Below are 19,291 nucleotides of genomic sequence, written 5' to 3'. Positions count from 1 at the left end.
TATTAACAAAACACTTGAGTTAACAATAAAAAGAAGAAAAGCAAAAAAAGAATATTGATTAATCTTTAGGGAACAACACCATGCACAAATACTTGCCATTTACACAATCTGAAATAATCTGTAATTATAAATTACTGGTGTGTATATTTGTTTTAGAACCTACGTACACATCTGCATTCCACTGCGCTCTCGTGAAGATTTTTTCATAAACTGCTTTCATAGGAACTAATACTTATCTTCTTGTTCAGTGTAAAGTTTGACAAGTATTTAAGCTGTACAATGAACTTTACTTAATTAATGATCACTGCATCATTCAAAGCTCATAATTAAGATGTTCTACTGATTAATACTTAAAAAATACCCCTGAATAGGATGTGTAATTGTAGTAAATATTAATTTACTTATTTTATCAATTTATATAGAGGGGTTGTCCTTCCTTGTCGTTATAACGGCTGGCGGGTGAAAACAAAATAATCCAGGGAAGTGGTGATGTTAATAAAGAAAACTACTGCCTTTAGTTCTATACATACACCTATTAGACATATTATACCACTATCGAATAAGCATATTTCTTAGATGAATATTTCACTACCGGTTCAAAAATTTACTCATCAAAATATAGGTTTCCGCAGTAAGTTACTAAATAAAAAAATAAGTCGATAGTGTTTAACAAACATTAAGGAAGTAGTTAATATCCTATCATTTTTGTCAGTAAATTAAGCGTTTTGGTCTGGTTAAATAAGTCATAAGTTATTGGAAGAATGTCGATTTAGTATTCGCTATCCTTAAACTGCTTTGATTAATACATCTGTCTGGGAAGATATTTATTAAAATACTAATATTTTGAAAATTGAAAAGGTCCTCTTTTCAAAAATGTAAACAACTATTTACAGTCAAACTATCGACCACTTACTTTGATTAGCTTTATTGATAATGTTGTGGAAAGGGTAAATATTAAAAAACATATGTACATGTAGTAACTAAATATATCTACTATAAACAGGCATTCTTCCCATTTAATATATTTGTGAATGATTTGAAGATAGAAAGCATTCGATTAAAACATAAGTAGGATGATAGGAAGGTTAACTCACCTTCTTCGTGTTTGTGGATCTGGAGAAGCATTAGAAATTTTACACATGTTAATGCACGAAAACAATATGGATCATCAGCGCTATTCAAGTATATAATTTACATTTGATACGGTATGTCAGCGTTTATTTTTGTTTTTAGTAAGCATAAAAACATTATAGTTATGTTTTTTGCCAAATTCCTTTTTATCGATACATTGTTTGATGTTGTAGATCATCACAAACACATAGGTCTAATTATTATACCATCCATGAAAATGTGAGTAACGTTTATTTAACATCGTTTGGAGTTTTGATGCGTATGAATTGACCACAAAGGTCGTAGGGCTGAGTGGTTAATTTTTTCGCATCAAGACGACAAAACCGGTGAAAAATAGCCGATAAACACCGCTAAGACCGATATTATTACGATTTTCACACGATAAAATAAGGAAGATCACTAATGTAATTTTTCAAGCGGAAATAATTTCCGGTGCCGATTTTCGTAAAACGTTGTTCGGGTTTCGCACCCTACTGTTGCTAAGATATAGAAATTATAAAACAAAAGTAATAATAATAAAAACGTTATTTTATCAAGTTATCAACAATAAAAACTTACGTCTTAGAATGGGGTGTATTGTTTTTACATCAGTGTCCCAATTATCATTCTTGTATGTTTTAAATGACCTCAGCGTTTATGAATGAGTTGTATATTTAGGATGACGTCACTAAGGATTGGTGCCGTTTTGTCAAAATGTTTATAAACCACCACGGGTAAGCAACTTTGGTCACGTGACCACAAAAGTCAACGTACACGGCAAAAATAGCTCGGCTGAGGTTTTTTTTCTATCGAGCCAATTCAAATTATGCTACATAGCCTACCGACCGCGGCAGTTCCGATGCTTTCTTAAAATGTATTTTGTGTCGTCCAACATTTTGTATTTTATGAGATCATTCAAACAATGTTTTCAAATTGTCGATGACAACGTACATACTATTGTATAAAAGTGTTGATGATAACTTGATAAACGATACGCATGTCAGACAGCAGGAAACCAGTTCTTTTTTCATTAAAACATTCTCCTATATATTTTAAGACCTGAAATTTTACTCAGAACTGACATGCGTATCGTTTATTAAGTTTTCATCAACACTTTTACACAATAGTGTGTACGTTGTCATCGACAGTTTGCAAATATTGATTGATTGTTCTCATTAAATACAATACGTTAGACGAAACAAAGTACATTTTAGAAAGCATCGGAACTGCTGCGGTCGGTAGGCTTTGTAGCATAATTTAAATCGACTGGACAGAAAAATAATCACTAAAAAACCTACCTCCGCCGAGCTATTTTGGCCGTGAACGTTGACTTTTGTGGTCACATGACCAAAGTTGCTTACCCACGGTGACAAACTGATAAGGATCAAATATGTGGCGTTAGTGTATGTGATATATTATTTCGGTATTGTATGTAAGAAAATATCATAAGAACTGAAAATATAAATAAAAATGCTTTTTTATCGTTGCTTTAAACAATATGATAGAGGGTCAAAACATAACAGCCGCATATACAAGTAGTCCCTAACCAGTGTTTATTGGCAGTTTAACACCTGTTTTATTTCTTCTTTGACTATAGTGACACAATCACGTGGAGTGTAAGAATATAACACAACAGCGGCGTAGCTTTTTATTTGTTGTTGATTTTCACACTATAGTCTGTCCCACCAAATTTGAATATTTCATTTTTAATTGAATATTATAGAAAAATCATTTTACTAATTGTCATGCTAAATCTAACGTCATTACCTCTAGGCATGTTTTTCTTTTTTTTAAATCAATACAATGACCTGTTAATTAACTTAAATTTTGTACAGTTTGAATTGTGTCTATTAATATATATCAAGTATTTTCAAAAATAATTAAAATCATCAGGTCCGATGAATTAAAAATCTGAAAACAAAGTAATCCCTTGGAATAAAATTACATGAAAATAACTCGGTTTGAATGTGTCTGTACATGAGGGATTATGAATATGTGCAACATCCCTCACGGCCCCTATCCTTCTTATTTTGGGCGCGATGTTCGTCCGCTAAAACTATTTGTAAGTTTCAACTTTCAAAACAGAAACTGACTTAATGCTTAACATGTCAAATACATTATAAAATTGTAAATTTCTAACAGTTTAATCAATACTTATGTTCATATTATGAATATGATTTATAATGTCCAACATTAATACATTATAGGCGTAAATACGCATGGAATTTGTAAAACTTTTCTTCTTAATAAAAAAGTTTTTCATGAAACGCAAAAATAATTCACTTCTTTCATGTCTTTGGGGAAATTGATTCACAATTAACCTCCAAGATTGGTTGGATTGTTTTAAACAGTAAACGTGTTAACAATGTCTTATGAAATCGGTTAAGGTGTTTTTAGTAAAATTGAAATCCACCCTGAAATCTTTGATTTATATTTTTTTCCCTCTTAATATCACTTTATTGTTATCCATTATGTCGGAGTTCAAGTGCAAGTGTTTTTTTTAATGTTTGTTTTGTTGAAGTCATATCGACACTGTAGAGGTAATATGCATTATGATAACTTTTCAAACCTACCGGTGGACGGACACCCCAGATATGAGCGGGGATTGTATCACAGAATTGCTCTTATATGCGTACGTACGTAAAGCTGTTATTAATCCAGCCAGAGAATGTAAAAACAAAGTATCTGAAAAATATGATATCCCGCCAGTGAATAGTCAGATTTTGTTTCAAAATTGAATCGTATGCCTTCAAAAATGCTCCTTCAAAGAGAGTAAAGTACAAAGTTATTTTGCAAATGGTTAACCCGGTGCTGGAGGGTATGAGAGACAATAGCAACTTTCATGATCCGTCATACCTCAGACAATCATACCAAGTTGCATTGTTCCCGATCTCAATTATCTCTCATTTGTATTGTTAATACTACTCTTTATGCACTGACCTACTTACCGTTCATGCACAAAGGCAGTCAGTTACAGTTTACACATGAATACACAGGTTGAGCTAAATCAAAATGTAAATTTTCACAATATTAGTTTTTCATGTGTGCACACGTTTCCAGCTAGCTGAAGTATTTCAGGAAATTCAACTGGAGTAAGAGCATTAAAATTTGTCACCACTTCATGTACAGTAAGACTCAGCCTGGTCCTCCAACCATTTATTGTTTTGGTTGAGCGTGTGGGGCGAATCCACAAACACAAAAGAAAATAACCAGGAATAAGATGAAAGACAGTGGAAATAACACCCGTGATATCATATCAGCTCTTTTTGCCACCGTTTGTCCGTCAGTTCCTCTCTTATTAAAAGTTTTCTGAAATGTATGATATTATATTCATTTTTCAATATAATCTATATATGGAAACGCATATTCTGTCTCAAATCTAACTATCAAACATAAGTTTGGAATATCTCTAAAATTTGATAAAGAAGATCAACAAGGAAAGGCGGCGTCCAATCCATTATAACGAATTTGTTTCTATTGCCTTTTTTAATTGAAAAATGTATCCCATTATCCAGATATTTTCCAATTTTGATCTTTGTAAAGAGTTTTAATCGTGTTCTTTTTTCAATAACGAATAGTAAGTCATAATAAGCTTCGTAAATAACATCCTGTATGTGATAATACATCTGATAAACAGCAACAATAACACATTCCAGACAGTTTGCCGAGCAAATATATAAACACTACTTTTGAATATATTATATGTTTATATACCAAATCAAGGAACTTTATTCAGTTCAATTAGATTACTGGAAATATTAAATGCTTAAATTTGAAATTCAACCAAAACATACGGAAACGTTTTATTTGACTAATGGGGACATGTTTTGCATTTGTTATTCCAATGTCATAATTTTTTATCGAAAGATTTATCTTTTAAACATAATTTTCAAAAGATTCTTCCAGATCTTATCAACCTTGTGTTATACAATTGACAACGTGATTGTTTTATTTTCAAAGAATATGGAAATAGGAAATACCGTCAAACATTCTAAGCATGCATTCGTTTTTGATTCAGCCTCGTCCTGTCCTCTTTGTTTGTCATCCTAAAACATGTAAAGGAAAGATTATTACCCTTGTAATCAGAATGTCAAAGTTTTTAACAATACAAGTACTAACAACAATGGTATCGGTAATCAGAAAACGCATAATTTACACGAGTTTGTGAAATGTACCGTATCATTTCCTTCATTGATGTCTGCAGGGTTTGTTGTTTTCTTTGGCTTCTTTCGCTTGAGAACATTCACATAGGCAAACTCAAGTAACGCAGCAAACACAAAGAGTAGACACACGAGCATCCAAATATCTATTGCCTTGACGTAAGATACTGGCGGAAGTGACTGTCGTATACCAGAACTTTGTGTTGTCATGGTAAGCACGCAGGTTACTCCTAGAGAAACTCGAGCGGGAACGGCATTCGGATCAACCCAGAACGACACCCAAGACAAAACAACAAGTAAGATACTTGGTACAAACACTTGTAGAAAATAGAAACCGACTTTTCTCGTCATCACAAGATCTGCTTTTAACGCCGAGAAAGTTCCGACTGAAAAAAAAAAGCAATTTTAATCAAAGTTTATGGTTTAACTGTAAGCGTTTTCTTATTGGTCAAATACCATTGCTGCTACTGGGTAATTAATTTGCAGTTTGTTCTTCTTGGTTATCTTGAATATATTGAATTACTTTTGTTGAAGGCAGCCAATACCTGCATTGGCTTAGTAAGATGGTCCATCTGTTTATCTCCCCTGAAGTTTAAAAACATCATTCTTAAATCTATAGTCTATAGCAAACTAACTTTTTCATGTTTTGTATTTTTTCATATTTTTGGCTGGTCAGATTATGGTTTTCATTTTTTTTAATTAAATCTTTGAATAAATCATATGTGTTTGATATCTATTATTTAATATGAATTTGGTAAAATAGGGAAGCTTTAAACTAAAAATTATTCCTGATGGTTGAACTCTTTCATCTTTTGCACAAATGTTCAAAATTGTGTCTACATAATAATTATGCGATATTGAAGATGCCCAATTAATAAACAACTTTTACAGGTTTTCTGAACTCGCTTTCTTTCCATTCCATCAAAACTGACAGATACTTGTTCCAGTTAACCACATAAATAATATATGTTACTGTTATAGTATTGTTAAAATATGATTAACAAGATCAACAAGAAAAGGCGGCGTTCAAGTTTTCGATAAAATTGAACTATTGTTAATTATACATCACATCAAATTATCGTATGTGTTCTATTATTGGCTTGATCATAAGTTTAAGGAGCGTCCGATAGGTTAATGCCGTTGACATAAAACCAATTGCCCTTCACGGCCTTAGGTTCGTGTTCCGCAAGAGACTAGGGTACCGACGTTTTCAAGGAGGCATCTCTCTGTGTTCCTGCACAAGTGCGTGTTTGTTACATGTATTGAATGTTTGCACGGTTTGTGGTGTCCTATCTTGTTACATTGTCGTTATTTACCAAGATACTATTACACTTGGCCAAATATAAACAAATTTAAAAGTATAATGACTGCTTCTTCTAAAAACGTTATTATAAAATTAGCTAAATATATTCACTTATCATTTGAAAAAAGAAATACTGTCTAGTTTTCTGTTAATATTTTTTTCTTTATTTACAAACAATATTAATTGGAAATTCAATGTTAATCTTTGTGTTTCACTGTTATTTGCCTGTAATTATATAGCTATGTTAAATCCATCACCATACTGTTCTTTACTTAAATATTATGTATGTTTTGTACATGTATTTATTCCAAAATTTGTAATTGTATATGCAATGTTTTATGTTAAATTATAAACCGCCATTCATATAACTTGGCGATGAACGTGTAAAATGTTTATGCCAATAAACTATTTGACTTGACTTGACTTGTTAACGGTAAGCATAAGCATTTACCTCCCATGTCCCCTCTTGTCCTGCTTTTATGCCCTTCTTCCCCTCCCCCTTTTTGCTATACACACCCTGTCCCAATAATTCCCTTATCGGCCCCTTTTTGATCTTATCATTTTACTTCTTACTTATCCATCCCCTCCTTTCATCGCCCTTGTTTCCTCTCCCTATTTTTAGATCGGTGCTCTGCTGGTGTGATTGGATTGTGTCGGGGCCTGCGTTCCGTGAACGTCGCCATGCCTTGTTGATCTTATTTATCACTTTTCAGTGGTATATAATTCAAATAGACGTTGAAAGAGCACTACATATAAAACACACTAACAGACATATATTCTATATTCTGTTTTCCCATGTAAAAATATGTTCCATATATCTGAAGATAACTTTATGACAATACAATACTTTGTTTCGAGAAATCTAAATCGAATTAACAGCATCAGTATAATACTGCATTTTCTATGTTATGTCTAATTATGCTTATAATGAGGGAATGATGAAAGAATTCATGTTTGTGATAAAGTCCTGCACCAGGAGAACTTACTTGCTGAGTATTGATATTCGTAGTCATTGGTAACTATTTCATCTTCTAGTAACGTAAACTGTGGCATCTCAAGATGATCTGTGATAATACCCTGTCTCTCGTGCCAGTGTAACTTTATGTTGTCATTCGTGTAGCCAACTGAATATAAAATATCAACACGCAAATGTGCTGTTTTGCAACATATTTGCCGCCTTACTTATGTAAATCATATCATAACAAAGTACTGTAGAAAGCATTGAACTAGTTCCTATAAAAATTATGACTACCATAGAATGCTGTCATAACCATTTATACTATGAATAATAAAGAATTCCCAATCCATGTGTAGTTGTTCTCAGCAACACGTTAAACTTATGTATAATTGGTTGGTGATAATTTCAATCTTATAATGAACAATAGAACGATATTACTTCCTTTCTAAACTGTATTCTATACAGGTATATTCTAAATCGCAAACAAATAATCGTTCCTAAGCTTAAATGTAACGAGTTTACAATCAAAAGTGAAGTCTTTATGTTCCATGAATTAAGACATATATAGTGATTACCAAAATACGAAATAGTATGGAATGACAAAAAAAAGTTACAGCGATTCTTAAAGGAATCAAACTTACAACTCTGTATAGTAATAGAGCAATGCTGGTTATCGAATGGATAGTACTGTAACAACATTGTACATCCCAGGGACAAAGACAATCTGAAAAAGAAATGTTGCTCTTGAAACTTGAATAATCATGATCATTTTCAGCCATTTGTTGTTTTAAGTTAATTAATTACAATAACCTTTACGTTGAACTTCTCTGTTTTCTTTCTAATTTTATTTAACTTTGTTTTTTAAATTATGTACCAAGCTGGTTTTAAGATGATATAATACTTGTTTGAAAGAGTTTCATGTTTTTAAGCGACTGTAATGATGACATATATAAATTTGTTAGTTCACCATGAATGTACGTATAAATTTAGCAATACATGTACAAAAATGGACGACAGGACACCTGATGCTGTATACTACGGTTCCATTCCGGAATATATGCATCAATTTGTTTGTTGACGTCACGGTATGTACATATGCTCTCTTTTCATTTGGGAAGAAGATATCCGGTTGCCATACATTGTCGATATTCTTTGAATCAAGTTCGAGTTTAGTAGCACTTGTGGCGTTGCCAGTAAAATCTAGACGCGGATCTAGCCACCACATAAGTAGGTACACGTCTATAGAATATTCCTGTCGTAAAAATAATATCGGCAGTAAACGGTTACTCCTACAGAACGCACAACAGAAATATATGAAGTCATTGAAAAATCGGAATAGTTTCAAAAATTCTACGTCGGTGGTTTTAGAACTTCAGATATCCATCTTGACTGAGAAAATGTAACCCTAAATACTTAGCAGTTAAAATCAGAATAAAAAACAATCAGGCTGAACGTTGTCAGGATAATTTCGTCATAATTAATTACTGTATTGACTTTTTGTGTTTCTTTAGTAGACAAATGTGTTTTAGAAACGTTTCATTCAAACGATAAAATATTCTGTAAAGATGAACATTGTCATGATTATTATATGCTTACTGACATATTTCAAAGAGATAATTTGACCCCGTTAAACATTTTCATATTTATAATGTATATGTATTTCTTCTGTTTGCTTTTGCTTGGAAATGGGAGGCAAAACAATACGATACATTGCCTTGAAAGTATCGCGGACATTTACAATTAACATTTTTATTAAGTTTGAGAGATAACACTATCATCCAACACTTATGACGACTTTCAACTTCTTTGACTCAAATAAGAAATCAAGTCAGATGTAAGTTTTATATTTCGGCGGTGATATAAATCTTAAAATAAATGATGTTTTGTTAATTACCATTTTCTCTTCGCTGATAGAATGCATGTCGTGAATAGTGATTTGTATTGTAACATTTGTTGGAAATTCTGAAATAATCAAATAATTACAAGATAACAAAGATTTTCGACTATTGTTGATTTTTGATATTCAAAATTATAATCTAGACTACTTTGATATATTTAAAATTTTTTTCTTGATAGACATACTGTAGTACTAAATAATGTAGACTTTTTTTATCCATTACCCCAGATAGCCTTGTACGTATTGAAGCATGCAGATGCTCTTCCGTATTAAATCAATAACTTTACTGGATCATTATTCAATAAAATACAATAACTTAATGTGTGAATATTTAACATCTGAAAATTAAATAGATTTTATTTTAGCTTTGTCTGTGAAATGCATTATATGATGAAATATTCATGAAGGTTTGCAAATAAAGCATATCACATACCTTAGAGTTTTGAAGATATAAATAAGAAAATAATATACTCAGTAACAATCAAAAATGTTTAATCATTTGTATTTTTGATTTTATCTAGTATTTTTAAAGTTGTATAACGATAGTCTCCTATAAATCTGCGATAGATTGGCCATGCTTTTTATATATGTATTATGTAAATGTTTTGTACTATGTAAATATGCATGGATGAGACGTAAATAAACAAATAAACTAAACTACCTTCATCAAAGTCAGGAACAATATTAGCATCATATCTAGAGCCGTTTAACAAATAAGCAGTAATCTCTCGTCTGCAAATATTGAATCATTAATTCATAATTCTATTAACGTAAAAGTATATCCGCATGTTAAACAAGTATAAAAATTGCATGGAATAACAAAGCGGAAGTTTTGATATATTACATTCACATACAAATATTTAAGGCTGCATTAGTCGCTGTGAAGGAGTTACTTTTATTCAAGACTTCAGACGATTTTTATCACCCATATTTTATGACATAATTCAAAAGAGGGGACACTTTAAATCTAGAAGTCTATAGATCTATTTTTCGAATTGTTCGGGACACGAAACCACAGTTATTTTAGTCCTGTGAATTTAAGCCCAATTATGTTATTTCACCTTAACAGACTGTTAAGCACGTGAATTTAAAAGAAATGAAAAACTAAAAGATTTTTCTTAAGATTTAGTGAAAAGAAAATAACCTGCTCATTTGAAATTTTCTGACGTATTTAACCAATGAATTTTCCAATAAAATGTTAATTTTATTAATGAAAAACACAACATATTTAGAAGAGTATAACATTTTTCTTTACCTTGACAAATCCTCACATCTGCTGGTTGAGAGAAGTATTCCAGAAAACACAATAATTGACGTAATTTGATTTGTATTCATTTTTCTAACTTTACATAATTAGTAATTAAAAATGACTGAGAGAATGAAACAAAGACCATTACACCTCACAAATTAAGAACATTAAGCAGTGTGTAACAAAGGGATATCGTAATTGGTCTCACGCGCATCAAGGACATTCCAACATATATAGTAAGAATCAATATGTCAAGCAACATTTGTCACCAATAGAAATAAGCCTCTAAATGACGTTTATTATTGGAATGTTTTTCAAAACAAAATGCCTCCTTTCTCGTATTTGGGCCCAAGACTCTTTATTTTTTTTAATTCTTATTGAATTCCAATCATGTCAACCTTAAAAATGTTCTATCCAAAACCATTATTTCATAGAGAAATGTATTTGGCAGATTTATGTAGAAAAGCATTTCCTTAATACTTTTCTCTCGCTGTACAAATAAAGAAAACAACGTCTCAAGTGCTAAAAACGTCTTTAATTGATATGACGTACAAAAAAGAAATTGAAGTTCAATGATTTCATTTGGAATATCAAAGTTACAAGTAAGCATTTTTTACTAGGTAAAAAGGTTAGAAATGAAATAAACCAATCAATATATAATGTTATAGTTTATGAAGTGAAACAGGATTTCGGTTACTACATATATGCAGATAGATCTAAACTTATATTACAGAATGACGCTCATACTGGGGTTACAGGGAATCCAGATAATTGTTAATCGCAAAATGATCAAACTGATGTAGCCTGCATTTTTTAATTGGGGACCACACGCCGCTTTTCATAGAATAGCACTAACGTGTCACTTTAAAGGTTTCTTGAGAACCGCCGTATGAACACATATGCGCAAAATTTCACCATTTTCATGTTTAAATGTTGAATTCTGCTTAAAGCGGTGCTAAATGGCGTGAACGGTAGTTTGCACTTGACAGTACCGTCCATGAACAGGCTGAATAAAACCGAGCCTGCAACATTTTAAATCTTGCCATTTTAGACTTTAGGGATTCCTATTTTCTCTGATTTCTCTATTTTGTATAATAAACACCCTTTTTCATAAAGTATGTAACATCTAACGCAAACTGTGTGTCTAACGAAAAATAAGGAACGAAAATAGATACATTGTGTATATAATCATATTGTTTCTATTTTAACGAATATAATTTTCTGAGTATGAAAATGTATACTACCGAACAATAACTGGGCTATACATTAAAATAAAATAATATTTAGCATAAAATAATTTACTAACCCAGTTATCATTAAATTCAATGTTGAAAGAAAATATCAAACAATCTCAAACGATGATAATTGTTGTAACTATCTTTTATGGATTGTTCAGGACAATTAAATGGCTATAAATTTAAAGCTACATGCCTCCAGACGAGTGAAAACATTTCAAGAAAATTTAAAATTGAGACCAATGTACTAAGATTTCAAGAAAAGTGAACATATATACAATTCAAGAAAATTTACTTGTTTTGTGCGATTTAGGACTGATTTTGCAATATTCAGCACCATATGACTAAAGCGTTACTAGCGCAGTAAGGACTACTTTTCCTTACTTTGACCCTTTTCCGTAATTTACGTGGATTGCAAGCGCTGTTTACAATGTAAAACCTTTTTTTATTTGTTCAATTCACTTCACAATATTCTATTATTTTAATACATTTTAAATAAAAAAGTCCGTGTAATCCCGTAGTGAACATAATTTAGTAATAATGCCAATATTAGAAAATAACCAAGAATGTATAATATACAATAACAAACAGACTGACTTTATAATCATTACCAAAGTCATCGTCACAGGCACTAGCATGGATTATATTATTATTGTCGTTTTGGGCGTTCTTAAGTGAGACGGTTTTTCACTTTTTTCAATGTTATAAATATTTCTTACTTGTACAAAACCAATAGAATTGATGTATCTAGACACTACAATTCTAAAACAATAATAAGCTGACATAAATATTTACACCGCTGTTTAGTTTCATCAGTGCGTGACAATTATTGATCGGTCACATATATTATTTACAACCAATATATTACTTTTTAGCGTTTCGATGCAGACGAGAAAAAAAACACAAGGATATATATCGCATTTGTGAAATAAATTTATCATAAGTTTCATGTGTTTTGTTTATTCATCATTAATATTTCACAGTTCATTTATGTCAAACTCATTATAACCTGTCACAGATCGTCAAACCATTTGATCGACGCGATATTTCCATCACGGGTATGTCTAATCAGCTTACTTTTTCAGTTTACTAATGTTTTAAAAAAATGTGAGAAAGAAATTAAGTAAACGTTTTTATTGATTTTTTATTCTTCCATTCATAAATAATTGGAAAGCAAAATAAATAACATAAAATGTCAAATTCGTGTGATTATGAACAAAACCTGTATTTATAGATAATTAACTAGTGTCAAGGATCTACCAGAATAAATCTATCGAAACTTTATATACCAATTCTTTATATGTCTTATCTTCAATTGTAAGATCTCTATGTTTGATGTATACAGATTGTGTAAACGTCCTTAACCTAAATGTTGCACCAAATATAGTGTCACAACCTAAACGTTGACCCAAACAAAGTGTCAGCTACAATCCTCGGCCCTAGTACGGCTTATGCAGTATTCATTATTAAACCATGCCCACCGTGCTTATCCAGTAAGGCAGGAATGTGCAAATAACGTAAAAGTAACGCCGAATCTGTGCAAATGTATTGCCAAAACGAATTACACAGTAAGTAAGCAAACCAAAATATTTTATTCTAAATCAAATTCATAGTAATTAATCAGCGCATACGGCTGCCACGACATTATACTTTAACTAGCATTAATGATTTTTTTCCAGGAATATGTTTATTTCTTTAGATCATGCGGGAGATAGACAATCTGATTACCGTTTTGAAGGTGACTTCGTCAAATAAATATGTTTATTTAACACATTTTAAACATTAAATTTTCATAGTCTGTATACCAAAGACATTCGTTAAACTACAAGTGTCGCATAACAATCGAAGGAAACTGGTCAAATAAGATTGAGCTTCTTTGAATGAGATACATCCACGAATTCGGCGTTACCTCGTAAAAATGGTATCTATTATGTTTTATCTGCTAAATTAAATGTAATATGACATGAGTAGATTGGAAAATGTCCCGGGTTCACCCAATCGTAAAGTAATATGTATGTTATTGTATTTAAAGATATCAACAAAACTAAAATCGCCATTAATACGCGAATCAGGTCGTCATTTTCACGAATGGTCCTGAAAAAATGAACATCTTCATGGAAATATTTTGATGAGGTTTAAAGTATAATGTCTCAGCAACCGTATGCGCTAAATGATTTCTTCCAGTTTTGTGTACAATAAAAAATATTGGTCCATTTACTTATCGCAGCGCTCGTTTTGGCCATTAAATTGCACAATGCTCCATTACTTTTGTACAATTTCTGCGTTATTTGCACATTCCTGCGCCACTGGATATACTCGTTGATGCCATTGTTGAAATTTTGAATGTGTAAACATCCACAAAAATGTTCATGAGACGGTGGTCACGGAAGCTTCAATGTGACACGTCCACGACGTTCCATGAAAAGTGTCGTATTGTGCTAAAGTAAAAAAGAATGCATTTGGCCGGAATGGAAAAACATCAAGGTAACGAAATAAAATGGAATTTGGAAAAATGATCGAAGGTTGTGTAGTCTGCATGTTACAGACATAAGTGCAGGCAATATATCGTAAAGAAAATATAACCTATTCAAGAAGGAATACTGCAATCACACAAAAAAACTTGAATATTCTTATATAATATTGCTAGAAAAGAAAATGTCGATAAATTTCTAAGTGATTTGAACATTTATATGATGAATTATAATACATTTTTGTATTTTGTTCTTGAACATTATATCATTGCCTATAAAATATATATATCGGGTTGTCTATCTCACACTAACCAACCATATCTATATATAATCATTTAGTGATTTGTTGTTATGTTTGATACTAAAAACTATCAAATAATTTGTCGTATTAAAAACCTACCATAATAGACCAATTCACTAATTCTTAAGTACTGGTCAGTTGTTGCAAAATAAGTACCAATACCAGTACTTACATATATTTGTCATATTTTGCATAAAGTGTAACTGTTTTTACCCAGATTCTTTTGTCAAATTAGTTTCCAACAGAAAGTACAAATAATCAAGTATAATGTTCAATTCTGCATTTATTTTCTTAAAAATTGTCTAATTTTTAAACTAAAGTCAGGAAATTAACATCTGAAAAACTTAACAACGATATAATTCTTTATTCTGCCTTACTAACAAGCCACATTTTAAAGTATTAAAAATGACAACGAGTTTTAGCTTTTTAAGATTTAAAAAATAGTGGCCAAACAATGAACTATTTCCCTTATTTTCAACTAGAAATGGCTAAGTTCTAACAACAGGTAAGATGTACCATGCATGTGTCTGTAAACCAGCAGCTAAAGTGAGCGTTTCCGTTCAATTTATACCCTTTTCATACCAAAATGCATGACAATTCCATGCACAAATTTAACGCATATTGAGGGTGTTTACAAAAGTAGCTACTGATTTAAATGATAACAAACAATATTATAAACCTACACAAAATGTTTTTTTTTTACAGTTTATGAGTTATAGATGTAAGGTTTCTTGTTGCTCTGTCTTTCTTTAGGACATTGAGTACTTTTGTTATGGTCATTGGGTTTACTTTCATATGTTTCTACATGATCATTTTAGTGTTTTACTTATTTCACCTTTTGTAACCATGACAACTGTTAGAATTTCACTTGGCGGGGATTCATTTTATTTACACTGTCTCGTTTATAGGAACATGGTGGGGCTAAGAGCGAGGTTTGGTGCACCATTAACCGGTTTAAACTCCCCAGCAGTCATTATTATGCTGCTGACCGTTCCAAGGCGGCGCCCCACTGTGTTCCTCAGATGTATGTCTATGTTGTTTCATACTGTTTTGGTGACACTTTTGCTTGTGTCCCTTGTTGTTTTCTCGTCTACGGTAAGTATCTTCCCCTTTGCCTCTAGTTTTTATTTCTTTGATTACCCCCCCCCCCCTTCCCCCGGTCTCCTGTCCCCTTCCCCTTTGTGGGCCTATTATTATTTTTTTTTGAATTCCTAATCAGTTACAAATTATTTATCATTTAATGATTAACCTGTCCGTGCTCTGTCTTTGCCCTGTCCTGTTTTTGTTTGGGGTCCGCCTGGGCTCCTTGCCATTGGTTCTTGTTGCTGAGTCATATGGGGGTTGCGTTCATTGAACGCCGTCTTTCCTTGTTGATCTTGTTTATCATATTTTAATTAGTTGTGACATAGTTTAGCACGATTATTTTGTGCTCACTGAACTTGAAGTGTAAATGTAATTAACAGGCGGATTGATACGCCACTCGAGGACTTCGCATTGTACTGTACAGGTCGTATTGCCCATCCACCAATCCCTTTAACCGTTGTCAGTCTTAGACAATTTATTCTGACTTAGAATAGCCATTGTTTTATTTAGTTACATCGAGATAGGCCAAATGTTTGAATGTAACTGTAGTCAGCGAATTAAGCACGTTTTTAAATTTTTGGTTGTTGTTATTCGTAGATATCGACATGTTAATAATCAAGATAATAGTTTATTTTACAGGCTGTGAGCTAATTCAAAGGTTCATCTTCCGAAGACATAAAGTGTTATATATTTTGTAGCGATGTGTATTAAATGATATTGAAACAATGCGAAAGCCTTGGTCCTTTTATTTCAGTGTTGTTGTTTATTCAGTCCTAGACTAAAGGTTTTATAGCACTTATTAGGTGATAAATGATTTATTTTCGTTTAAGCGAAGCGAATTAGAAAATAAATGAATACAATACGTATTGAACAACTGACTGTGTGTTATTAAGATGCTTGAATGGTTTCAACATGTAATTTAGTACCGTAGTAAAGAGATAAATTTGTAAAATAGTTTACGTTCGTATCAAGTCTAAAATGAAGATTTATGAAAGATATGAAAGTCATTCCTGCCACAAAAGTACACCGTCAGACGGCAAATGAATAATCATTACATTATACATTAACTATGTACAGTTTTTGTATACTTTCTTTTCAACAAGATAATTAAAGTATTACTAGAAAAAAAAACATGCTGGTCATTCAATTGAAAGAATGCACAACAGGCCTGTTCAGCCAAAAAATTATATATATATATATATATATATATATATATATATATATATATAATATATATATATATATATATATATATATATATATATATATATATACGTTGAACGTTAACCATATTAACTTCTGACAAGAAATACTTAACAATAGAACTATATGGAATATTTTCAGTGGTCTGAGGTTTTCACATGACCAATGAAAATATTCCGTACTAAAATGATCTGTTACTTTCATTTTGGATTGAGACTTTGACAAACCGGAAAAAACGGTTCGTAATAGTTTCATTTGATATTTGATTGAACAGTTATTGCAAACAGTAATATAATTATATCATATTTAAATGCGCAATACAATAAAATGTTCAATCATTTTGAATAAACTACCGTTCAGTCGGGTAAATTTCACAAAAACCCAGCAGTCAGGTCTCTGTCGACTTACACTTGCGTTGACTTGGAGTTGCCATATCTTCTTATAACTTGAAAGGATTGTAATGACAGCTTTATTTCCTTTAAGAGTAATCAATTTCCTACCATTTGGTACCGAGATTTTGAAAATTGGTGAAAAAGATGTTGGAGTTATGTAGTTCATATTATGATGAGTGCTGAAAAATGTGCGGCGAGTTGCATACCTTTACTAAATACTCGTTTATAGGTATCGATTTTTTAATTTTATGTAGGAAATGACAGAAATTGAATTACAATCATATATCAAATATTAAAACATATTTCAAATGAAAAATACTGCAGTTTACATGGATTTGGAGAAGTAGGAGGGTTGTAGAGTGGGTAAGGGGGAATAGTGACCAATCAACACGTGAAAACCTGTGGTCTTATTAGTTGATACAATAAGAATTTCACCACAACATTCTGTTAACAAAAGAGCACATGTCAATGTTTGTAGTTAAATTTATTGTTATCCAAATAAAAGGTCAGGGTAGGGATTTTTCAATTACAGAGAACAGCATTTGTCTCCCTTTACTCCTTCAAATACAATAATACTTCCTTCTATAATACTTCCATTCACACCTTATTTTATATTGGTAAGTCCCTTTATCATTCTTTTAATATATATTTGCAGATACAAATGCAAATTGTAAATATACAAAAAAAAAAAATTCAATTCAATTCTGTTTTCCCAAAAGCTGTATAAGTATATATAGTACAATTCCTCATATAAACTTCCATGACATGGTTTTCTTAAGCAAGGTGCACGTTTTTTTCATAAATAAGCATAATCACATATGAGATGAGAGTTATCGTTTTTCAAAATTTAAAAAAAAGATCAAAGTACGGTCTTGTTTCTGCAATACAAGTACTTGTTTTGAACGGTAATGCAGTACCAGTAACAGAAGGAGAACACACTTGTGTGATTCAGTTTAAGGTATGATCAGCCTAATGATTTACCAATTCAAAAATTCGACTTTTAAAGTGACATTATGCCCATCCAAGTGTATAAAGTGAGTGAACGGGTGAAGATCAAAATAAGTTTTCATTTTGCCATAATTTCTTTTAATTTAATAATTAAGTTCGCATAAACAATAAATAATGCACAGATTTTTCTGAAAATATCTATCAGAATTTACCTATAACGCTTAGTTTATAACAAAAAGTGGGGCAGTCTTTTTAAATGTTAGGAAAATTTATAATTTTATCCTTAACATTTTTCAATATCAACTGTTGGTCAAACACCATTTTGTCTGTCAATCTTCTGAAATATAAAGTCAATGCAGCTCAGCTTGACTTCCAAATTTTGAGCATAATGTCACTTTAAATAACTGTTAACTGCATTGAAACTTAGGGCGAGAGTTCCAACCACAGAAGGGTCATCTTTTTTTTTCTTTTCTCTTTTTCTTTAAACATTTTTAAACATTATTTACGTATCTCGGAAAGAATTTTGATTATATAACAGATTTGCAATCTGTGATTGTATATAATTTGTCATTAAGAGAGTTGTTTCCCCTGGACCAGTGTTATTCTATTGGTCGGTGGTTATATGCCAGTTTGATCACGTGACAGGGCCCTTCTCACGTTCGATAGTGGTCACGACTCGTTTACCGTTTGGTAAATTTTGTTTAAATTGAACATACAGGTGACCTTTATTTCAGTTCCCTATAGTGCCCGTTAGGGTGGTCAATTTAAGTTATTTTAAATTACATCATAAATTCACACTGATTAATAATATCCTTACGCAGAATATTCCTATTAGATCAAGGATGTGTAACTGTCGCAACTGATATGGCAATTTATATGCAGGAATAATCATTCCTTGTTACTCACCTACAAAGTTTCTATTTAATACCTAAACTGTGAAGTTAACGCTACATGCTGTTCAAAATGCATACATATATTACA

At 31.6% G+C, this 19,291-nt stretch overlaps 1 protein-coding gene across 1 annotated transcript; it reads right to left on the bottom strand.

Moving 5' to 3' along the window:
• Positions 1 to 2,852: 2,852 nt before the first annotated feature.
• LOC132743849 (glycine receptor subunit alpha-2-like) lies at positions 2,853 to 10,860 on the bottom strand. The gene is made up of 9 exons (XM_060732421.1): positions 10,684 to 10,860; positions 10,090 to 10,160; positions 9,426 to 9,493; positions 8,554 to 8,783; positions 8,173 to 8,255; positions 7,560 to 7,697; positions 5,286 to 5,656; positions 5,091 to 5,156; positions 2,853 to 4,419 (listed from the first exon to the last, which is right to left on the bottom strand). Exons 1-9 carry the CDS (start codon positions 10,761 to 10,763, stop codon positions 4,267 to 4,269), a joined length of 1,260 nt encoding a protein of 419 aa, XP_060588404.1. The 5' UTR covers positions 10,764 to 10,860; the 3' UTR covers positions 2,853 to 4,266.
• Between the last annotated feature and the right edge of the window lie 8,431 nt (positions 10,861 to 19,291).

The sequence above is a fragment of the Ruditapes philippinarum genome, unplaced genomic scaffold, assembly GCF_026571515.1.
Source record: "Ruditapes philippinarum isolate M1 unplaced genomic scaffold, ASM2657151v2 ctg104_1_1_1_1, whole genome shotgun sequence".
In the NCBI taxonomy this organism is placed as follows: domain Eukaryota; kingdom Metazoa; phylum Mollusca; class Bivalvia; order Venerida; family Veneridae; genus Ruditapes; species Ruditapes philippinarum.
The sequence above is the reverse complement of the archived record's forward strand: the minus strand, read 5'-3'. Positions and strand labels throughout refer to the sequence as shown.

Bases quoted from the DNA above. Each gene is read 5' to 3' on its own strand.
- LOC132743849 (XM_060732421.1), bottom strand. From the start codon at position 10,763: ATGAATACAAATCAAATTACGTCAATTATTGTGTTTTCTGGAATACTT. The intron at 7,698-8,172 runs GTAAGTTTGATT...TTTTATATTCAG, and splicing joins CTCTATTACTATACAGAGTT to TTGGCTACACGAATGACAAC. The intron at 4,420-5,090 runs GTATTTCCTATT...CATACATTTCAG, and splicing joins CATGCTTAGAATGTTTGACG to AAAACTTTTAATAAGAGAGG.